Here is a 24,544-nt window from a genome sequence, read left to right on the forward strand (position 1 = left end):
TTCATATGCCGTATTATTGCTTGATTTAAATAACCACAGACACCCAGGGAGTGGGGTGCATCGCCTTTAACCCTGAATGGACCTCGCCAAGACTAAGTGGCTGCCAGGCGAGACCACTGTGTGGCTAGGCACCAACCACCAGAATATATATTTTTTATTTATCCCAAAAATTTTAATACAGCTATACATAAAAAAAGTATTTATCTACTTTTGTGATGACAAAGCAGTCAAGGTAACATTTTTGGGACCTCAAAAGTTGCTGCAGGAGATCAGAGGCCCACATGACGAAATCTGTCAGAAGGGGTTCGGCTAAAGTCCACGGTAAGTACATTTACGTTTTCGAACTGATCTGGTGAAGGATGGTTATGTTTACCATCACCCTGACTGATTAAAACTGAAATAAATATGTCCACAGCAGTAAAAAACCAATGGAGTGACATATCTGAGTCTTGATGGATGCAACAAAGGTCAAGTCCTACCAGTTAGATCTCTCTTCAGTTTTCGGACGTCTTTGGCGAGGTCATCAAACTTGACCTGAGCAGCTTGAAAGAAGTTTTGAGGCTCAGGCAGAGGGAACACACTCTTTTCTGTACCAGCATGCTATAAAAAAGCAAACAAGAAAACAGCTCATAAATGTGCCTGAACAAAAGAAAAAATTAGCTTTCTGATTTCATCGATTTGATTGACCTTGTCAAAATTACGTAGGTAGTATAGAACCACGTAATCCACCAGGTTGATGTGATTGTCCTGAGGAAAGTTTAATAGACAAACAAGATAACAGTTAAAGCCTAAAGTTAATATTTATTTCACCATTTTGGTACTTTGGTAAGCTTTTGGGAAATATTTACCCTGCTCTTGACATCTTTTAGCTTAGGGAGGATCTCAAGTCCAAAGCCATCAGCCTGACCTCTGGTCCGGTTACCTCCATTCATGTAGTTCCCAAAGGCCAGAACAAGACCCATTACATCCTGTAAGGCGTTACACTCCAGTAGGTCCTGCCAAAGAAACCCACGCACAAAGATTTTTGGGTTAAAAACATGGTTATGATGATTTTGAAGCCGTGTTTGTTGATGACCTTACTTTGCAGACACTAGAGATAATCTCCACCTTGCGATGTAAAGAGGAGATAGTGTCAAGAAATACCGACTGGAAGATGATACAATGGGCCCGGCCAGCAAAGTTAGGAATCTGGGAGAGCTCATAGAGAAACCTGGAAAACAAAAAGTGGAGGAGGGTTGGACGGAGGAGGAATGGGGTGTGATGTGTTATGACAGAATTAAACAAAACGTCTAACAGGAAGAACTATTTCAGGGCTTTGGCAGGCCGAGCTTCCCCACGGAGGCTGCCTGAGTCAATGTTGCTTTACACAGAGAGGCAGGCAGCTGATAGTCATGAGCAGTGCTGCTCGGCTAGGTTTGAAAAGTCCATGGGGTCGGGTGGAGGGAAAGCAGCGAGCGGCGCACGGAGACTGATCAAAGGTAGCTCTGGCCTGATGCGGGACGACTTGTGTAAACAGTGCCGTGTCGGAGGGGAGTGGAGCGGTAACATCCTGCGTGATTAGCCCCTGCTGATGGAGGCAGACACTGAGTAAAGATGACTCAGGCAGCTCTAGTGACAGCTCTGGTCAAACATGGAAATAGGAAGGCCAGGCTAAGCGGCACCGCTGGGTCCAAGCCTCGATAAGTGACCTGCACTATCGAGGCCCCGCAGCAACATCCATTAATGCGTCCGTAGGCAAAGAGATCACAAAAACTATCAAAATGTCACTTTTGGGTGCAATACAGACAAGACCTCTATAAATAAGCTAACAATTGCTTTAATCCAACACTAAATAAATAAAAAGTATTTGTATGCACAAAAATGTTGCAGAACAATGCTTTTAAATATTTTTTTTTGTAGAAAAAGTTTGCATAATAATCTGCCAGAAATGATCTTACTGTTCTGGTTTGTCCAGCAGTTTGGCTTCATCTTCTTTAGATGTCTGAAAATGGCTCAAAATCCTTTCCATCTCCTCACTAGTGGCTCTCTGCAAAGACAGAAAACAGAATTTCACTTTAGAAATAAAAGGAACTGTTTGAGTGAGGCAACATGGACTTCCCTTATAACAGGCTTTTTTTCTTTATTTTATGAATCACGCAGCTACTTACATTTTCATATAAAGCCTCAATGGTCTCCAAATCCACCACAGAGTTGTCCACATTGAGAACAGCTGGTAAAGACAGCATAAAACACAGTCGCTCTCATAAACGGGTAAAATCTTGGCCCAAGAATGACATCCTTATAGTATCTACAGTAAACGGGCCTCAAATAAAGAAATACACAGATGACAGCTTGTAAATCTGTTAAATGTTTAACAAAAACATAAAAAAATACATATTCAATAAAAAAAAGACCAGTTCTTGTAGATTTTATCACATCTGAGAAACCTTGTTTAAATGTTTGACACTTTAAGTATTTTTAATGTGGTGGACGTGGAAGTGCAGTTGCACTGGGGGGGCAAAAGCCACAAACACCGTACCAGAATTGGCAATTCTTTCCTCCTTTCTCATTCACAGAAAGAATAAAGGTCCTCAGTAGAGATGAGAGAAGGAATGAACCACCACAATCATTATGATTACGGAGGGAGGTGCAATAGGAAGTGAACTCACGGGGGTTCAGAACATTGCTTTACCTAACAAATGCAAGTGCGCATGGAAGGTACAATAGATTTGGACACGATGGAAAAAAAGGTATTCCTGTTCAGTGTCTGAGAGCAGTCTCAGGTTTATTGCTGTGTGATCGAGTGGGAGGCCGTCAAGATGGCTCCACTGCTCCTGGATCAGCTGACGGTTGTCTGGCTGCTGTTCACTTTTGGAGGACCAAACTTTTTTTTTTCCCTCTTAAATCAGTCAGTGTGACAAAGAATGTCTTGGACGCACCTCAAGAATTTTAAAGGGAGGTGAAAAAAAGTGCAGCAAGGAATTAAACTGTGGACATCCAATGACACAGGAATATGCTTCCAGTCAATTGGACTAAAAAAAAAAGTGTCCTGGTCCATTTTAATGTCAACTTTTCAATCCCAGCCAAACTTGGAGGTAACTTTGCTTTAAGCTCCACAGCTGCTCTGCAGCAGGAAAACTGTCAATGTTGTTCCTGAGTCTGGGTCCGAGAAAACGCTGGAGGTCCATTTCCTACATCTTATTAGAGTGGATTATTCAGTCCCTCAGCCATGCAGCCGTCAATCACACACCAAAGGGGAGCCTGCCCCAGTGTGCACAAGAGCACTGTGATCCGAGGGGAGCCGGATATCTCTCCACACCGACAGATCAAAGCTTGCCTGCCAACGGCCTCACACCCTCTCTTTCCACTTTTCCCTCCTCTATTTGTGTGAGTGCGTGCAGTGAGGTGATGTGTGTGTGTGTGGGGAGTCTCCACTTGCCCTTGAACCATGGTGGCCCTTGAGGTCCCCCCCAGTAGCTATGATGGCTGCTCCTAACCAGAATGCCACCTCCCCTCCCCACCCTCACAGCTGTAATTACATTACATGTACCATGTCGTTTTAATTTGGCAAAAGAGGGGAAGCAAGCTGACCTTTAGAAGGGCTTTTTAGGGTGCAGTCCTTTAGTGTGAAATTCAAATTGTCCATTTCACATACACCTCCTGTTAAGGTGCAAGGAAGCAGCCTCATGCTGTGTGGGAGTAGACCTTTTTAACCAAACCACTACCTCCACCACAAAGTGACACTTGAACAGAGACAGAGGCGTTGCAGGGAAACCGAGGAAAAAAAAATCTAAACAAGATGGTTGCATGGGTGTATAAGTGCTCTTTCGGCTTGTGTTTGCACCCGTTTTATGTGGTAGCGCAATGTCTGCTAACTGTGGAAGGTGGTTTTGTTCATGCTCAGATCATTAGTGGGGTGTCAGTCCCATTAGGCTTGTGGAAACCGTCACTGACTATAATAAACAGATCTGCTGGCCGCATGCTCAGACTAACAGGCGGCAGGCGTTCTCCTCCACAGTCCCAGGACAGGACTAATTCCTGGCCCATCTATGATGTTCCCAACACACATTCTATGCGTTTACACACCCATATAGCCATACACACATCTGTATTTTTCACAGGCAAGCAATCCTTCTGCAACCCTAGAATTAAAGAAAAAGCCCATCTGACTTTAACAGAAAACCTGCAAGATTGCTTTCCTATCTTTGTTGCCATTACTTGTTTGAGAAATCGAGGTATTTTCATTCCCCCTGTCCTCACAAGAGAAATGACCCAAAAGTTCCACTCAAGCCCCAAGTTCATCCAAAAAGTGTCTCGAGTTACAAATTATTTGCCGTCAAGCGGTAGGAATTTATCCTCTTTAGCAGTTTGCCATCACATGGCTAAAAACAACTCCATCTGTATTTTATCAGACGTCATCCTCTGCTTATTGTTTGATGGGAGAGTAAATTTACCTGTCAGCTGTGAACCTAAATCAGCCTTTTTCCTTAAAAGAAATAAAAGAAGCACATGCTCTTTTTTTAAAAAAGATGGTTGACAGAATCGGACAGTGTGGTTCACCTTGCCGTATGTCCTTCATCTCCAGGTGCAGACTCGATATCAGGATGCCCACAGTCTGCGAACGCTTTCCATCAAGCAGCTTGACAATCTAAAATATAAAAATAAAACATAGATGTTAACACAGATCAACAAATATTAGGTGAAGTGTCAAACTTGAGACATTTTACAATATATTGCGAAAAGCCGGCACCATTTTACTAGATATGAATGAGGTATTAGTTTAAAAATATAACAGGATAAGACTATATTTGGGTCTGGATGGCATGCATTCATTGCGCAGAACAATTTAGGTCAGATTAAAGTGGTTTGGATTGGAATGACTTCTTTTAGCCTTAGTCACATGCATCAAAATGGGGGGTTTGACCCGTAGAGGTGTGTTTGGGAGTGCCCTTGTGGCCACCTTAAGGGACGTCATAAAAATAAAACCTAGGATTGTCAAGCGCGTGGTAAATGGATCATGAAGTAAGGCAAGGCAAGGCAAGTTTATTTGTATAGCACAATTCATACACAAAGTAATTCAAGGTGCTTCACAAAACAGAAAAATGCATTAAAATCACAATACATCATAGAAATAATCAACATAAAATTTACTTTAAAAGAAAAGAAAAAAAAAATTTGAAAACTGATTTAAAAATAAAGGAAGGAAAGGAAAGAAAAGTGCAGATAGGACCTTTCAGTCATATACACGGCTAAACAGAAATGTTTTAAGTCTAGATTTGAACATGAGCACAGAAGAGGCCTGTCTTACGACTTCAGGGAGGCTGTTCCAGATTTTAGCTGCAGAATATTGAAACGCTGATTCCCCTTGTTTAGTTCTGACTCTGGGAATCAACAGGAGGCCGGCCCCTGAAGTCCTCAGAGTACGAGATGGTTCATATGGCACTAACATGTCAGAGATGTACTTTGGTGCTCGGCCATGGAGAGACTTGTACACAAGCAGAGCTGCTTTGAAGTTTATTCTTTCAGGTACAGGGAGCCAGTGCAGAGACCTGAGCACAGGACTAATGTGATCATACTTCCTGGTTCTGGTCAGGACTCGAGCAGCAGCATTCTGGATGTACTGAAGCTGTTTTACAGCTCGTTTGGAGAGAGTAATGCCCGCACTTGTGATGTACGGCTCCTTACTGAATGCACCGAATACTGAACACATGGGGTGTTGCAGGTGATGTGTAAGCGCCCACACAAACTAGGCTCTGATTGTCTAATATCCTAAATTCTAACTATAAGGTCTGTGCGCTTATCTCTTAAACAGCACTGGGCTCCTTCCCAGCACAAGTGCACAGGATTTAGTGGAGATGGAAAAAAATGAAATATGTATGCGATGTGCCTTCAACTCATCTACTTCATCCTTACATAGCCCCAGGCCCGGTTTATACTTCAATCACTTGGGTTGCATTTGTCGCTAGGCCAATGGAGCGGAATCCCTGGGAAATGCAACACCTGCTGATGACATCATCCCGACTTGAATTTTACGCCCCAATCGCATGTAAATTGCATCATTTTGACTGAATTTTTTCCAAACAATTAGAGTATGCAATGACGGAGCAAACTTGGTTCTAAAAAAGGTCTTTACACTGCCAATGATGAAAATGTGTTAGGAAATACCAAACTTCACATACAGACACAGAAAGAGCGGAAACTATATAGAAAATAGAGAACGTTAATGGAAAGATATACTGTATCTCATATCGTGCAGCACTAGAGAATGCAATTCGCCTCTGTGTTTTTATTTTGATCTTTTTTATTTTTTGCTTTTGTATTGCCTACTTCTGTTTGGTGGACGAACACCGTTTCCTTCTATGCTTCATGTTGTGCCTTTGTGTTCACAGGTACACCATGATCAAGATGTCCTTCATATTAAAAATAAACGCTGGAAACAAATCACATTGCTTGAAAAGTACAAATGCCACTCAGAAGTTCATCGCAGTTATCGTGGACAGTCGCAAGCAAAACCAGCCTATGAACTGGACTGCGCGACTGTGGAAACGATTGATGCGATGGATGATCGCTGTTTAGTATAAACTGGGCTTCATGTGTTCCATAAGTAAAGAAAATGATGTGCAAGAACATTTTTGTTAAAGCGGTTTACAAACCAGTCATCGACGTTGATATTTCATGAGTGTAGCAATAATTATTGGTTTATTGCGATCATGTGTTCTAATAATAATCAATGATTATTACATAACGGTTACCGTTACTGTTTACTAAAATAATGAATAAATGTTTTTTGAAGATAGTCATTAATAGGCACTGCATTTTGTAACTTGTAAAACTATAAAAGGAATGAACTCAGTAAAAGTGGGATTATATAAACTCGCTTCTTCCCACTCCTTTTTAAGCAATAAACCAAGCTCTACATGACTTTAGTTAATGATCACTGTATTTAATTAAGCAAATGTGATTTAAGTGTCTTTTTTTTTCTTTTCTGTTTTTTAATCTATGCATTTCATCATTTCTGTAATGAGTTTGATAAATCTGTGTACATTCTTTATTACTTTTACTACAATGCTTGAAATCAATCAATCAATCAATCAATCAATCAATCAATCAATCAATCAATCAATCAACCAACCAACCAATCAACGAGGGCTCACCTGCTTACCCTTGTAAAGATTCGTCAATTTTTTTGCCCGCAGACAGCCTATATCCACCCATAAGAGGAGTTGTGATTAAGCAGTTAGTGTTATCAAAGATGTTATCAGTAAAGAATGGGTAATGGCTACTTTTTCACCAAAGCACTTTTTTTAAAAATTAGCCTTCCTTCATTTACTTCTTTTCCTTCTCAACTTGTAATTTAAAAAGCAATCCGTCATACTTGAGTTTTGAGTTTTAAAAAAAGACACGAAGATTTCAGCAAAGTTAAGATTTTTCAATTCACGCTGACATAACATAGACTCAAGGGATTAGTTTTGCTATTATAATTTTATTGAAATATACACTTTTATTTTTGGAGGTTGATGAAACGTGATGAGTCACACAGGGCGCCTGAAGCCTCAGCGGCCTGCCAATCATTTGGACTGACCGTAATGACCAGACTTTATCAGTGCCAATTGTTAAGAACTCTGGAAATATGAAGCGCGCACCTAAAACCCCTTTGTTCGGGGAGGGAACAAAGCTGTGTAAAAACACACGTCTCCTTCAGTTTGCACAAGAACACGTGTGAGAATATCATCAAAAAATATCATGTCGCAGGGAAAAAAAAATACAAAGGCAAGAGTGGCCCCATGAAAGGACAGTCTAGAAGAGCATGGAGAAGAGAAGCAGGGTTTTTATAACAAACTATAAATTCACAGGATTTTTATTTGTGCCTACACATGGTCACAATTACTTATGACTGAATTAGCCGTAAAGCCAGAGAAAGTTTTGGCAAGGTAAAGCCCTGCTCTAAAAGTTAATGTGTCAGGCTTCTTCATTAGCTCCTATGGCATTGCTGGCTACTGGTCTGTCCGCTAGAAGCAGGAGAACAGAAGTCTTAGAAGTGAGTATTGCATTACAGGGGTGCCATGCTGCTTCCAGCTCCATTACCCGGATCACTGGGATCTCCCACTTTGGAGACTTGAGACGGCTTGAGCACCAGGCTTTCCCAACACTTAATTAACTGCTTTGGACGGGCCACACTAAAGGAAGCCAAGGCGCTCTTCCCGCTCAACTGTTGCTGCAGAATTTTGCCAATTAGCTGGGGCCGTTAAGTTAATGAGAAAGGACAACTGGTGTTGGATGCTTGGTCTCAGACACGCAAACAAGCATGGAGCAGAGCGATGCTGATGCTGAGACAGGTAGGCATCAACAGCTAATGGCTCCCTCCTGTGGGATAAAAGAGAACTGAAGGCAAGCCATCAAAGTACAGAGAGAACATGAAATAACAAAAGACTGGGAAGGAGTAAAAATGACAGCAAGGAAAGGAAATAAGCCAAACTATGGCAGGGGAGACTTAAAGTAAGGTCTGAGCTGAAGCAGGTGGCTGGTGTCAATTGATGAGGGATGCAGATTCAGAGCAGATAGTTTACAGTGGCCGAGCAGCCAGCCTGCTCCTCCCCAACTGTCTGAAAATCTTTCCAAGCAGACCTTCCAGCAGGGATTGGATCAAGACTCTGCATCCATGCCCACTCCCCTCACACCCGCCAGTGTTAACCTAGAGGCCACTTTCCTACGTAATAGCCGCCACTTCAGATATTTCTTTAATAAACGCACAGTGATTGCTCATAAATCATACAGTGCATAAAACTACTGTTTATTTCATGGGATTGTGACAAGCAAACTCGAAACTGCTTTGATTTATGCATGTGTAGGAAATTGTGTTTACTGAAGTGCATATTTGCACCCAAATGACCTCAATAACACGCTTGGCTCAAAAAAACGACTTCATCTTTATCCATCTCAACCTCCCTCCTCATCCTTCAAGGAAGCACCCCCCCTCCCTTCATTTCTATAGGTGCCTCGTCCTCATTGCCTCCTCTAACCAGTGGAACGAAGACACGTGCATGCAATTATACCCCTGGTCCAGTCCAGTCCGGTCCGGTCTGTTCTTATGGAGGAGCTCTCTTCCATGTCATCTCCATGGCTTTGATATGCTAATCAGCGCAGAGCAAAAGGCTCCAGAATAAACAAGAGCTTTGATTTTTTTTTTGTTTTGTTCTTATGGCACACATGATACAGATTAACTTACTCACACAACCTTGCATCGGCTGCATCCCCGAGTTTTTACTTTTGGCGTGTGCAGTTGTCGGAAAAGCAGGGAAGTGGCTCATATGCATAATGCACACATACATTCCATTCCCACACACTCATCTCCTCTTTGCCATTTGAACCCCCACTTCTCCCACAGGCTGTGGCGTTAGCATGATCTGGCAACACTTTCTGAGCAAGTGCATAATGAGCTGTATGGATGTGCTGTCAAAGCATAAACACACAAACGTGCTGTAAACACGGTCAAGTTGCTGCATACGTGGACAAACTGCAACAAAGAAACACACACACATGTGGTGGTGGTGACTAAAGCAACCTCTCCTCCTCACAAACACCAATCCAGCAGCAACAACAGCAACAAAAAAAAACTAAACGTGGGTGTGCACAGACAAGAGACAGATAGTGTGTCTATGAGGCGGCGGGTATCGGTGTTTACACGAAGGGACACAATACTGTCTAGTCAGACTCTCCGAGGTAAAACAGAGCAAAATAAACACATGGTGAGCAAACCGGAGCAAATACTCAAACAATTCCTGGAAATGACACAGGGCACATTATGATTGAAAGGATTACTGCTTATTTATGCCGACTATATTTGGGAAACTAATAACTGCATGTTCCACAAACTAGAAAATAGATAGCTATGCACACACTATAGTGCCACAAGTCTTCACTCACTTGCCTTTAGATGTATATTGGTGTATAGTCAACTGGAATTAATACTATAATGGCACAAATGTTGAAGCTGTAACAGCTCAGGTTGATGAGAATATTTGACTGTTCCTCACACGCCTTTGCTCAAACTCATTCCAAAGGTGTTCTTTCAAGATTGTGCAGACTGCTTTGCACACCAGTGTTTCGTCATATTGGAACAAGAACGGGCATTCCCCAACTAGTTCCCACAAAACTGGGTTCACAGATACGTTCAAACTCTCCATGTTAAAGCATTCAGACCACTTTTTGGTGGACCTAATGACCCTGGCTCCAGAAGTTTCCTGGCACAGCAACTGGTTAGCTTTGTATTTGTATTGTATTTATTATAGGGCTAAAATAAAACTGAGCTTTTTGTATATTGTTAGATTTTAGATCACATCAGTTTTATGAAAAGCCAACACTTCCCGCACGACACCTGTGAAAATAACCAGGTAGGACTTCAACTTACAATGTTAAGTAAACCAAAACAACTTATACCGTTTGTCCAGGCCCTATAATGATTGCGGTTGAGGTTCTAAAATATGCTGATGCTTGACTGGGCCTCTCACCATGGCAAGATATGAACTTTTGTACGGCTGCAAAGTAAAACAGTCCTCCTCTTCAGCTATAACACTACAGAGTCTTCTATGACACACTTCAGCTACCTGACAGAAAAGATATACCAATCAGTCTATCAGCGTCCTGTTCAAACACCGCTGTCTTTTAATGATAAATTTTGTCTTCTGAGCAACGCTGCTCAATTACATAAATGAATTTATTTATTTACATTAGTTACACATTGGTGATCTGCGCATGACAGGTTCATGGCATAATGAGATGAATGGACTTCTGGGTATGTGAATGAAAAGGAAAATAAAGTTGCGCTCCTGTACACCCAAACGTGTCTCTGAGCTCCTTATTTTACATATGAAACTCCATTTAACTGACACCGAACCCTGGAAAGCCGGCTACACTGACAATAATTTAATTTTGAGATGCCAAAAGGTTCAGAATTTATTTATTTTTTAAACCAATTCGGAAATAAAGCTTTACAAAATGCTCCACATCTTTCATCTTAAAGCAAGGCTCCTATAAACAGACAACTTTACTGTTGCAGGTTAAATCTATTTCGACTTTAGTCTCGATATTTTGACTTTTTCTTGAAACTTTATTTCGACTTTAATCTCGACGTTTCAATTATTTTCCTGTAAGTGAGGAACAAAAACAAATTATCCTCCAGAATTTTTTTCTCATCGTGGCCCTAAAACTCCGTCGTACAAAAGAACCACACTGAAAACAAATAATAATAAATAAATAAAAACAGATAACATCTCTGGGTAATGTTTAGGCAAAAAAACTTTTTTTTTTAAAGCCAAATTGTTTTAGCTCAATAACATCATTGAAAATGGTTTAAGCTCATCCACTTGCAGGTAATCTAAGACGGGAGACAGTCGTCTGCGTTGGATCAAATGTTGGACATTGTTAGTGACCAGACTAAATGGAGAGATGTTGGGATGGAGACCAAGGACAAAAAAGCACACACACACACACACCCATACACACAGACACACACCCACACACACACAGACAAGCATTGCCCTCTGGAGCAGACTGGAGCCTTCACAAATTGATCAGAATAAGGGATCTATGGATTTGGGGGGGAGAGTCTGGGGCAGTGGCCCCTTTTTCAAGCGCTTGGACGCCTCGATGAAGACCACGAGGCAGCCAGGTGCTGACGCAGCGCTGGCTGCAGCAGAAGTGCAGCGCCGCAACATCTGACAGGACCATCAACAAGTAAGGCTCCGATGGGTGACAGGGAACAGAGGATCAATCGGGTCGTAATCACACATTAGCTGCTTTTGCTCAACTTGCTCAAAATCTTACACAAACTGTTTATAATACAATCCTGTGCTTCTCTTGTAGGACAGGTTTGCTGCAAATGGAGGAAAAAAATGTACAGACACACTAGGAGGAAGAAAACTTGGAAATCCAATGCAAGCCGACGACAGCAGAAACCTCGATGGAAATTCAGAAGTTTATTTATACAAAAAGGTTTGACCTTTTTCTGTAAAATAATCTAAAAACATTCAAAAATGTTTACCTTTTTAGTTTTTGCTTTCTTCTCATAGGTTTCAGAGAGGGGTTTCTTCTTCGGCTGTTGTGTGACTTTAGAAAAAAGATCCTCAAATTCATTGGTGTTGACGATGTCAGGCTCTTTCAGAGAACCCCACAGTGTGTTGTTGCTGCAAAAAAAGGGAAAACTGAAGTTATGGGGTGCAAACATTTTTACCACAGAGTTTAAAAGAGAAAGCAAAACAGTAAAGTTAGACAAAGTGAGGTTTTTTTTAATCTTAATTGGTGTTTATTTAAAATTTTCAATTTTCCGTTTGGTAATCCAACAAAAAACCTGGCAAGAGTTGTTGCAATCTCCACTTTCAAAAGGACTGTTTATGAGTGAGGTGATAAAAATAACAAAAAGGTTCAGACATTTGGCATTATGAGTCCATTTCCCGCAAGGGCAAGAAACGAGGGAGGCTAAAAGCTGTGTCTCTGAAGTTGCTGAGTAACGTGGAAAAAACAAACAGAGGCAGAAACAAGAACGGGAGGTGGCTAAAGTCAGGAGGATGTTCATCACGTTGCTGTTTCAAACATGTCTTCTTCCTCCCAGATGGCTGTGTTTTCCTTTTCCAAAGCCTCTCCATCAAATGGACATTAACTACCCCATCAACAGGTTTCAAATCAAATAAACTAATTCTAAACAAAGGTTTGGAACTGATGATGCTACAGTTTCTTTTATCAAGTCATGAAGGCTCATCTGGAATGAGAAAGAGAGGCTGAAGAAACTTTGAGAGGTTTATCCAAGATTTTAGACAAGAAAAATCAACAGTAAAGAAGCAACACTCAATCTTATGTCAGGCTTGGCGGAGTTGTTCCAAAGCAATACAGTGAATGAAGAATTCAATGGATTTAGTGATTTGAGGTGATATAAAGAGTTTGGTGGACTTGTTGGTTTGCTCTCGTAATTGTTTATATGCTTTGGAGCTTGAGGCCCACCTAGTGTGTTTTCTACTTCACAAATAAGCTCTTTTTCGAACAGCATTTTTTCATCTGCTCCTGATTCACAACAATATGAACGAAGAAATTCTTTCTATATATGTACTTCATTATAAAAAAAAGCCACAAGAAGATGTTAAAAACAAAGTTGGTGTGGTGCACAGACAATATCTGTGAGACCTTTCACTGTTCAGACCCTTTAATCAGCCTAAAGCCGAGAGACTGGGCTCTTTAGGCCCGATCCACATCATTACCTGCAGTCAGTGGTTTGGTTCTCTAAAAAAGTTGAAATTAAAAGCAATAAAACATCAACCATTCTAAATAATTACGACAGATTTTTTCAGATGAAATCTCTCCAATACATCTATATGTACATATGTTGCTTAGGATGATTCATATTTATATAAAAAAACGATATTTATCTTGATTCAATAAAACCTTGTGCATTATTTTTCTTCACTTTGACCTTGTTGCAAATCAAAGGAAACTGGACGGATACGTACTTTTTGTCCTCCTGTATTTGGATCCGGGTCCAGTACAGAGGCTTCATGGGACATGCCGGCTCTATGGCAGGCTTCCTTGGAGCCTTGTCCCCTTTCTCCCCGAATGCCCCCATTGGGGGTGGAGGAGGGGGCCCCATGCCTGGAGGTGGGGGAGGAGGTGGCGGCCCGCCACCTGGAGGTGGAGGAGGAGGTGGGGGCCCAATGCCTGGTGGTGGGGGAGGAGGAGGAGGAGGTGGAGGTGGTCCACTGCCAGGTAGACCAGGAGGAGGAGGGGGAGGTGGTGGAGGAGGTGGTGGTGGTGGTGCAACAGTTTGGCCTGGCAAGGGGGGAGGAGGGGGAGGCGGGGGTATCCCTGGCGGGGGTGGGGGTGGTGTTGCTCCAGAAAGGCCCGGGGTTGGTTCAGCTTTGAGGTTTAGTCCGATGGAGTCTAAGTTGAGCTTCTTTGGCAGATTCTGATTGGGGCTTTGAGCCGTCCGGCCCCCATCCCCCTCTGGACTCCTAATGAAGGTCTCCCTGTCCGTCTGTGCAGCCACAGTGCGGTAGGTCTTAGGAGTCAGGTCATCTGCGGTGGACACGGCTACATCACAGACATCGCCCTTTTCTCTGCATGTGCTGCACGACTTGTCTCTCCGCAGCTTAGCAATGACTTCCTCCAGTTGCGACACGGAGACGGCGTGCTCTCCTCGCACTTGGAAAATTTTGAGCTCAAATTCCGACTGTAAGCAGCAAAAATTCCAGACATCAAAACAAAAACACAAAATACAGACATAAGCATTGCGAAATGATACTGTAAATGTTATCATTGGAACAAACTTGTGTTATGGTAGATAATTACTCTTCTGAAAGCATTTCATAAGAGGAGCTCTTCATAACACAAATGTTAATCTTCAGTCATCAGTAATTTTTTTTAAACGCTAAGGTCGACTCAGTTTAAATTTTACCTTGTAAACTAGAAAAAAACAACCAAAAACAGTCCAGCAGGACAAAAAAATGTATCTGAAAGCTTTCTTATGGCCAGACTGTGGCTGATAAACGGAGACTGCCTATAAGGTTCCTACTATAATAAACCTGTCCAACAGACTGGCTGGGAAACCAATAATCAGGTAAGACTTTTGGAGGCAAAGGCTCATAAGGTAGTTAACCAGTAATACAAATGTATTCAATACAGCCAGAGTTTGTTTCCAGAAAGATCTTTCTTTCTGTTTTTCCGAAGGTCATTTAGCTTCCTGTTTGAATTGGATGAGTGGACAACATCTGTAAAATGTAGCTTCCCAGTTTTGCTATCGATCAATTCAGAAACACAACCCTTTAAGTGAGATTGAAGAAGAGCTGTCATTGGAGGCAAAATACTTTACTTATTTAATAAAACTATTAAACAGGGAATTGAGTAACATTGTCCATTAAATTTAGCTGCTGTTAGATTTAATTTAAAAAAGGTAAATACAAAATATTGTTTTAACCCCTTTTTTAACCCTTTTATTATTGTTTTAAAAAATTGGCATTTATTAATCTCATTTGAAATCATCTCTAAAGTTTTGACCTAAAAAAAGCCCTTGCTTGTAGCATAACTTCTGAACGTCAAGATTTTATGCTCACATGGCGCCCTCTGGTGGCCATCCCTTTACAGAAAAACATTTGTATATTTTTAACCCTTGTGCTATCTTAGATGACCCCACCCTTGCATTGACGTCAACTCCCTACCATGACAAAGGTGGATAAAGGTGGAAAGATTTCATGTAATCCATGGACACCAGTGAGGTTCACAAATCATTGAAAAAAAAAGGTTCAGCGCACTGTCTAGTGGGTCTAGATGACCCAACTCCCAATGTTAAAGTGCCTAGGATAGCACAAGGGTTAAGAGCACATTTCGTGTTTAACTGAATTCTAAACATTTCGAATAGTCCCAGTTATTGTATAGGAATTTTCCTCTTTCATTTTTTTTAATGCAAATGCTGTAGGGTTGACTTCCACTTAAGTAAACTTACGCGCATCTTCTCCACGTTCTCCTTGCACTCTCTCTTCAGCTGTAAGAGTGCAGCCTGATGCTCTGAAAGCAAATAAAAAAAAAACACTTGCATCAGAAAATAGGCTCCACCCCTTTTTTTGTATTATTCATTTCTTCATACCAATCAGGGAGTCTCTATTTGCTATTCTTTAACTGAAAGTAAAATGTAATGTGTAACCATAAAGGCAATAAACAAACAATAAAGAACTTCCTTGTGTTTGTTTAAAGGGAGGATCTGTGTTTGATAAGAGTTTAAACTAGTCGGTTCGAAAATACACTAAAAAGGTGAAACACAGATGGTGCTAGACACAAATTTAAAATCTGTCAGTGTAAATTATGAAAAACTGATCGGATTTCACAAGAAAATCTCAAAAGTGAAAGCTAACTTTGCTCTGCAAAGATGCCAAACATCTTCAGCAAATAAATAAATTAAACTATTTAACAAATACAATTTGGAAGAAAATAAAACAACTCAAATAAGAGATGAAGGAAAAAACATGCCTAACATTAATTAGGAGTAGAGCTGGGTATCATGTAGCCTATCATATGTAGCCTAACTACATATTTACTTTTTTAAATTTCAAATTCATATTTTAATTCTATTTAATATTTAACATAATTTGGCTTAAAAACTGAAAACAAACCGAAATCTGTTATTTCTTATCATAGTAATATAGAATTTATATTATTTATTATTAATATTATTATTTATATGGTTATTTGTAGTATTTTCTTTCCCTTTCTCCCTTATCTATTTTTTCTTTTTTAGGGGCATACTTTAAATAGCTAAGCTTCTGTCTGCTCTATTTTAAACACATTTTATATTTTTGTAATACTATTGATTTTGTAGTAATTATTATAATCCTCTTTAAGTTTGCATCATATTAATTGTATTATAAGACATAGACATGCTTGCATCAAATTTAATAAAAAAAAAACTTAACAAAAATTGAACCCCTTTATTATAAAAAATGATGAGTTTTGATATTAGTAGGTCACTAAAAAGCATTTTCACCCCCCCCAAAACAAAAAACTTCTATAACCAAAACCAAATTTATTGATTTGATTAGTTGGTTTTCTATTTTTTGATTGATTATAGATTGTTGTATCCCAGCATCATTATAGATTGGGATCAATACCTAGAAAAACCCGTTTTCTGTTTTTGTCTCTGCTTGGTTTTTCTTTCAATCTTAAGTGCCTCGGGTGAATTCCTGCATTTGCAAAGTCATTATTTCAAAAATCCCTTTCTAAGAGAGTAGGTGATAGAATCTAACCACTTAGATTTCTCTCTCATTTGTCTCACTTCAATTTACAGTATGATCCTTAAGAGAATAGATGAGACATTTTGCTTTTATCAATTTTAATCACTCCATCTATGCCTTTTGTTCTGCTGATCAAATTACAAACTCTCTATTCTCTTTGGCGAGAGCAAAGCAGGAAAATGAAGTGCACATCACTTAAATTATCCGTAGTCTATTTTCGTGATAGATCTGCACGTCAGGGAAACATGGAGCTGCAGCGCCAATATAGGATACAGGCTTTAGTTCAACACCAAGCATTAAATAAATGAACTCGAATTGAATATACCCTTTTAATTTATTTGTTTTTAATACTAAAAATAAAACTAGGTCATACTTCATATATTAACATTTCTATCCAATTGTTTTAAACCTACAAAAACAACAATTCCCAAAGCCCCGCCCCTTCACAATTGCCGAAGATGTCCCAAAAGTAGTTGGGAGATATTCAGCTTTATAAACGTCCTCCACAGAGGACACATTTGCATTATGTAGTCACGAGGACATGACTGTGGTCTTATGGGTAGTTTGCAACCTGTTGTTACTAGGAAATAAGCAACTTTATTACTAAAATGTGTTCAAAGTTTAGTTTTTTGCCCATCTTGTACTTTTCCCAACATTAGGCCCTCCTGTTAATTCCATTGCGGTTTTAACTAGTTGTGGTGTAATAAAAACAATTAGCCTGAATGTGTTGGTGTAACCTTAACTCGCATTATCCGTGTCAGCATTTTCCCATCTCAGCTGTAAACAAATGTGTTTCAACTTACAAGCTGTAAGGACTTTACCTGCCTCTGTGTATTTGAGCCCGACCTTGTCCTCCTCATCCTTAGGCTTGGGTGGGGGCCACACAGCCTGCAGACGTCCTGGGGTCCGCTCCTCACTGTCTGCAGGGGAAGTGACCTCTGTCTGAAGGAAGACAAAAGACAAAAGTTCTGACCCTGATTGTCAGTCATAATTCTGAGGCAAACATGACGCAGCAGCATCAGGTGATAATTTTACGTGCTGTGTTTACGTACACTTGACTCTAATGGATTTGGAATTTCCTTTCCAGGAGATTTGGAAGTTCTTTCAAAAATTGACCGAAGACTTTCTTTGTCGCTCTTGAGTTTTCTTTTCACTGCATCCAGATCCACTTCTTCTGTCTCTCTTTTGACAGTCTTTGGGCCAAAAATGCTCCTGAACGTTTCATAAGCCAGGTCTGTTGTTTTCTTTTTCTCTGGTGCAAGTGTGGGAGTTCCAGCGCTTGGACTTTTCTCTTCTGCAACTGTTTCTCCATTGTCAGACTCCTGCTTGCCATTGACAGGCTCAACCTTCTTATCACCGTTGGACTTTTTGACTTCGCCAAGCTGATTGGGGGATTCCATTGTCCTGCTTTTCAATTCAGCGGATGATTTAGGCTCAGAGGGCTTCTTACCCAAAGAGGAGGCTGCCATATGCTCAGGAAAAAGTCTGGCTTTGATAACGGTTTTCTTGAGGCTGAGTAGGGCCAGATCGGCATCTTTTTCCCTCCGTTTAATCTCTGACACAACCTCCCGGTCTTCTCCCACTGCATCCTTCTTCAGCACCCGTAAACCACTGAAGAGAGCCGGCATTTGGAACGAAGGGGGCGAAGAGAGAGTCGTACTGGTGGAAAGTTTGGAAGGGGAAGAAGCTGATGACACTGGGGACCCAATAGTTGTTTTAGGAGTTTTTGTTTTGGGTGTTTGTACACTTAGTGGGCTGTCATGTTTGGACTCCTCAGTAGTGTTTGGTTGCTCCTCTGTCTTGGTTGGTGATTGTTTTGTTTTCTCAGAGGCCCTCAGGCTGGAAGAGACAGAGGACGATGTCTGGGTGGAGTGAAACTCTTCAGATTGTTCCACAGATCTTTTAGCAGGTATCTCCACACGATCTGTCTCTTTATAGGAAGGTACAGCAAAGCCATTTAGATCTGGACCTTCTGGTTTAGGCTGCCCAGAGATGACAGAGGGGACAGGCTGAGAACAATCTACACCAGTGTACTCTTCACACAATTGTTCACCGCTGTCCGGCTTAGTATTCTCCTTCTCCGGTAGAGAGACGTCTACAGATTTCTCCTTGGAACTGTCTTTTGACTTCCCAGAGACCAAAGTTGGTCTAGACCGACCTCTATTCCCATATCTACTAGAAAATAAAATCGCTTCTATTTGGGATTTTTCTCTTAACATGTGCGGCCTAAAGACAGGCACATTCTGCTCTTCTTCATCCATGTGTTCAACTTGTTTTTGTTCTCCTTTAGGTCCCGGGGACTCTGCAGTACTGCTTGCCTCCTCTCCTAAAGCTGTACAGTTCTTGAGCCTCTCTATGTCCTCATTTTCTGTGTCACTGTGCGTTTTCACTCTCATGACCTGTACCAGATCTGGGTCACCTGTAGCCTCAGCTGTTCCACAGGAATCCTTAACAGATGAGTCAGGTCTTTTCTCTTCATTCACATCGTTTATTTGACTATCCTCTCCATTAGGGAGTTCTTTGTAAGCCGTCAACACGGCTGCATCACAAGGGCCAGGTCTGTCCCGTGTAAAGAAACTGCTCAAAGTGTCTCGAAAGGAGTCACTCAGTTGCTTCCCAGGATCTTTGGAGTTTTTACCTTGTCCGTCCATTTTTACTCGCTCCAGCTGACGGCAGGAAAAGGGTGGCCAAAGAAGGTTGCAGCGTTGAAAATTTCAAAAATATTTCTTCTCCTCCAGCCTCCAGTTATATCTTGTACTTTCACCATTTGGCTTGGAACAAAAGGCCCTTGTTAGAAAAAAAAAAGAATCACCCTCCTGATCTTCTTACCTTCACCCCAAAAAAGAACAAAAACAGTCCTTAAACCTTGTTTGACAACCTCCACGTGTTACATTAGCAAACACTATTGTTCCTGGTTGTTTTCCGTGTGCATGTTAAGGATCCCCATGGCACAGCAGGTGAGGCCAGTGAGCCCAGAGCCGGCTCTGCTCTAATCTCCCAGGAGAGCAGAGTTCACCTGATTTTCCAATTCATCGGACAAACTGAGCGGCAGTCTCCATAAAGTTAGTAGTTGTACTTCCTGCATTGTCGCTGCGCAGTCTGGAATCCATGAATTTCAAATTCAGTCAGACTTCTTTTGTGCGTTTTTGTCTCAGCTTACAGTAACACAACACTTGAAAGTGAGTGAGTGAAAAAAAAATTCCTGTACAGTGGGGGAAGAAAAAGTTTCACTGGTCTGCCTAGTCTGAGAAACGCCTTTCTTCAGGTCCCTCCCTTCCTGGGAGGAGGCCTAGAGAACCAGGAACTACAGGTATCCAATTACCCCGCTTACTTCCAACCAGAGGGGGTAGAGGAGCATAAAAAAGGAGCCTGTCTTTGGTCAGGCAGGGAGGTGGAGAGGGTCTTTAGAGAATTGTTGCTTAATAAACCTGAGGTAGACTCTGAGGTAATTAGACCATAGCCAGCTTTAGCTAATAAGCTAAGTTTGCAAACCTGTTCCTGGCACAATGTGCCAGAAGAGGGCAGAACTAAGATAAAACAACACACAATGTTGATTTACTTACCTTTAGTAAAAGTGTCAGCAAACTCACAAAATTCATGACTTTCAGAAAGAATATTTAGTTGTAAGACAGTTTTTTCTATAAGGATTCCAAATATTTAAATGCTACAATAATGTAAAACTTATTGGAAATTTCAGAAGCTAAAACAATTCATTAAAAAGTTATACTACAGCCTTGGAAGTATTTGCTCGGAAAGAGAGAGAAAAAATCCAACTCTGGTTGCCCTTAGCAACCAAAATGATGGCTGTTAAAAGTGGATTTTATTTAGCCAGTTTGAGGAAAACTTCATTTAATCTACACTGTAAACAGTTTAAATCAAGATTTCAAACATGTTTTGATTGAATAGAAAAAGTTGGGCTTTAAATATAAGTGGGGGACTAAAAAATAAAACAAAAAATTGAAAAGAAAACAAGGAAATTATTTAGAAAGTAGTAGAAAAATAAAATAAAAATAAGCAGTTTAATAATTTAAAACAGTTTATTTTTGTGTCACCATCTTAGAATTTTTGCATCAAATATTATTAAAAAAAAGTCATATTTGATTTTTTGAAAACAAACAAATATTTAAATCTAAGAATGACAATAATAATGCTTTCATACCTAACTTTATTTCATTCATTGTTTTTACACTTTTTGATGTACGCTTATGTCTTTAGTGATATGTATTAATTTGATCCTCTTTATAAATATCTACCAAATAAAGAGGAATCCTGATATACATAATGCCTGTCCTTTGTCAATAGTGTGCTTTTTTTCCTTCTCGTCTTTAACCTTTAGCCTCACCTGCAACTTCTTTTAACTTTTAGAACACAGCCAAGCTTCCACTTGATGCCAACAGCTAAAAGCCTGCTTTGCTTTTTTATGTGTTTGTGATCTAGTGTCAGTTCCAGGTCTGTGTTGCCAAATATTGCAGAAAACAGATACTGCTGGTAAAAATTGCCGTCCATTTTCTAAATAAATATTTAAAAAAACAATTAGTTCAAATTAGTTAGCTTGACAAAATAGGCCTTGAATAGAAGTTTCAGGGGCAGATTCAGACATTCAGCTCTAATGATGCAGATTCAAAGCACATTCTGTTCAGCATGCTATGTTGAAATGATTGTGCTTAGACTTGTGTTTGAAGAACATCATGAGCTCACAGACTACCCACCTAAAACCACTCCCAGATAATACGCTTCATCTGCCACAGGAATGAGGGCCTCGCCCAGACGCTGTGAAGGAATTTTGACAGCCTCACAAAGGTAGAAATTATTTCTCATAGTAGTTGACATTTGCTGCATTACTTGCATATTTGAAAATAGCTAATGGTTATTAGAGGAACGGAAATTTTAACAAAGTGTATTTACAGGTAATTTATTGGCTATTATATTTCATGTCTGGTTTTGCAACTTCCTATACAACCCAATCAAAGAGATTGAAATAAATGTTGTGATTTTTTAACAATTATTCCAGGTTAGCATGAAGTGATCTCAGTCAGTGACCTTCTAATCCCTTTCTAGGAACTAATGGCCATGTGCTCAGATGCCCAAACACAGAGATATCCCCGTGAATGTCACGAGGGGAAAAGAAAAGAAAAAATCAAAGAGCACGTCGTTCCAGATGAAAAACACACTACTACTGCCTCTCTTTAGATATTACTATGGACTACATTTAAGGATTCCCACCGTGCACTCCAGTTTGGGATAGTAGGGCGTGTCTCCAATGATGTCATCCTCTGGGGGTGTGATACGCAAGAAGTCCAGGTGATCAGGGCGAGGAACCCGGGAAAGGGGCTCCTGAGGGTCCTCACTTTCCAACATCCAAATATCATCCTGACGGAAGAGGGAATCTTCTATACAAACACACAAAAACACACAAACAGCCACATGCTCTATTTAATATGTAATATTCCTGCACAAGGGTTTAAAGCATAAAACACTTGCATGAATACCAAACATTGCAGCATATTAGGCGAGGCTGCATGTGACACAGCCACGTCGCTCTGACTTCAAATAGTTTTCCTTTTATTCTTTTCTTTTGTGTCGGTCTTATGGGTAGCCACATTGGCACAGTGTGGAAAGCAGTAAAGCGCAACAACAGAGCATCTTATAATCAAACGGACAGCAAGACAGACCTCTGTTTAGCCGCAGGCTTGAAGGCACACAGCTATTTTTATCTGCACTTAGCATGCTCCCATCCACACAGTGATCCAATAAGAAAATACACAGGAGAACAAAAACAAAGACTACAGTATAATCTTGTTTTGCATTCAAGAAATCCTTACTGTAATTGCAACATGACAAAGAATTACTCAGCATTAGCCAGAGCCTGTGTTTATAGTCACGCTAATGTCTTGCTCTACTGGAAATACAAGGTTGTAAAGACCCACTTCAATGAAAATTGTGTTTCTGGTGTTTTTAACATGTTCTTATGGAATTTTTCTGACGATGAAAGACATTTATAAAGAAAATTTAGCTTAAAATTGAATTTCTGAGTATTTATCTATTCAAATTGTTGTGAATCAGGAGCAGATGAAAAAATGCAGTTGAAAAAGATTGTAAGTGTGACATATGCTTCAAGCTACAAGCTCCCTTCTCTGCTCCATTCTGATGCATCCACTTGTAGACGACTAGATCCATGTACGTCTGTTTTTTTCAACCAAGCTGGTATCTAACTTGAAACTGGACAGCTGGATAGCTCTGATATTGCTCGCCATTTTCGTTGTACTAGTCCTACCCACAAATTTTTTTTTTTAATCATAGCAAAAAACGGCATAATCATAATTACAAGATCACTGGAAACACTTTTACAATCAATCAAAAGATGATCGGAGTGTGACTTTAAAGCTCATTGGTCAAGAATGGCCTCTCGACCCTATGAGGTTTAGTTAGTTCATTCTAATTTTAGAAAATAAAATAAAAAATAAAAAATAAAAACATTTAACCACATTTTTGTTTTAAATGTATGAAGTCATACTTGAGTCATAAATAAGTTCCCTATGCATTTAAAAGCACACAATCAACAGTTTCTGCCAATATAGTTGGTCATTTATGCAGAGACACATATGTACGGGTTTGAGTTAATTTAAAGCACAGCAAAAGATTTTCCTCAGGAAAAAAACATTTAATCAAAACAATTTGTTCCCCTTTTTTAGTGCAGTGCAAAACATTTGAAACGTAAAAGCAATGCAGAGTTGCACAACATAAGCTTGGAAGTTCCCTCTCAGCTTAATGAATTTAATTCAGCTCTGAAATCCACACAAATCCTGATGAGGGTCTTTGTTAGAAAAAAGGGGTCTTTAAAGTTTAGCTTCATTCACAACCACTCACTCTAGGAGAGCAGCTATGCTTTCAGTCTCAGCAGTTATCTGGGACTTTGACAGGAGGGGAGGGGGAAAGAAAAAAGGATTAGATTAATAACTCTTCATTATGATAATGCACTGCTGCATGGTTCTGCTTCAGAAACTGCTGACTGTGGGCTGGGATAGTTCCAAAAGCAGAGATAAGCTCAGCCTGGGCCAAGGAAAAAACTACTTAACACAATTTGCGGTTGTTGTAAAAAAGGCTTATGAAGAAAGACAATGTTTTCTAGACCTCCTTCAAGAAAAAAGAAAAGAAAAATTATATTAAAAAATTGGCTCTGATTGATTGTATAGATTTCTCTGTTTTACTAATCTTAACATTCCTGTAGTTTGTTCACATAAGTGCTGATACTGCCATCAAGTGTAATGTCAATGTGACAGAGCGGCTCCGTCTCTCTGTCTGAACGAGCACCATGAGCACAAACACACACGTACACACACAAACACAGGTTGGTGCGCGTCCACGTCATAATCAAACTCTTCTGTTGTGAAACCATAGTTTCTTACAAATCACCCTTCATTTTTACAGTTTATACCTCATGTGCACACTTGGTCATCAGTAGTTTTCTGCATACATGCACATATAAACACTTACTCACAACAGCCCAGCAGCATTTGTTTTTGTTTCTTGTTTTTTCTTTGTTTAGTTTAAGGGGAATTAATTGTGGTTGAAGTAAATGTTATGAAGGACATTTGTGAATATATTGTTGAAGGAAATATGAAATATTTCATGAGAATAATTTTCTTTATAATTTTCTTCTGAGTAGAGTGCCTAATTAGGTGGGAGTGGGCAAAGAGGTACATAAGACCTGACTCTCACAATGGCAGAGGAAGCCTCACTCTCATCATGGCAGAGGGACTGAGAGTTTGAAAGAGAAATGGGCAGAAGGAGTGCCAGACTGA

General features: G+C 40.2%; 1 protein-coding gene across 2 annotated transcripts in view; it reads right to left on the minus strand.

The window, feature by feature from the left end:
• Positions 1–24,544, minus strand: part of LOC101172295 (formin) — a 47,242-nt gene that overhangs the window by 14,627 nt on the left and 8,071 nt on the right. Inside the window, exons 3-14 of one of the 2 annotated variants that reach the window (XM_023951602.2) lie at positions 21,966–22,132; positions 17,564–17,684; positions 15,461–15,522; positions 13,476–14,191; positions 12,020–12,161; positions 4,540–4,627; positions 2,148–2,209; positions 1,938–2,026; positions 1,081–1,210; positions 849–995; positions 688–747; positions 480–600 (exon numbers count right to left, since the gene is read on the minus strand). In XM_023951602.2, the coding sequence (XP_023807370.1) occupies positions 480–600; positions 688–747; positions 849–995; positions 1,081–1,210; positions 1,938–2,026; positions 2,148–2,209; positions 4,540–4,627; positions 12,020–12,161; positions 13,476–14,191; positions 15,461–15,522; positions 17,564–17,684; positions 21,966–22,132 (1,905 nt within the window). Of the gene's footprint in view, positions 1–479; positions 601–687; positions 748–848; positions 996–1,080; positions 1,211–1,937; positions 2,027–2,147; positions 2,210–4,539; positions 4,628–12,019; positions 12,162–13,475; positions 14,192–15,460; positions 15,523–17,563; positions 17,685–17,794; positions 20,000–21,965; positions 22,133–24,544 lie in introns of those variants that run through there. The other variant, XM_023951603.2, reaches the window with a different exon arrangement.

The sequence above is a fragment of the Oryzias latipes genome, chromosome 22 (assembly GCF_053564925.1).
Source record: "Oryzias latipes strain Hd-rR chromosome 22, Olatipes_Hd-rR_3.1".
Classification (NCBI taxonomy): domain Eukaryota; kingdom Metazoa; phylum Chordata; class Actinopteri; order Beloniformes; family Adrianichthyidae; genus Oryzias; species Oryzias latipes.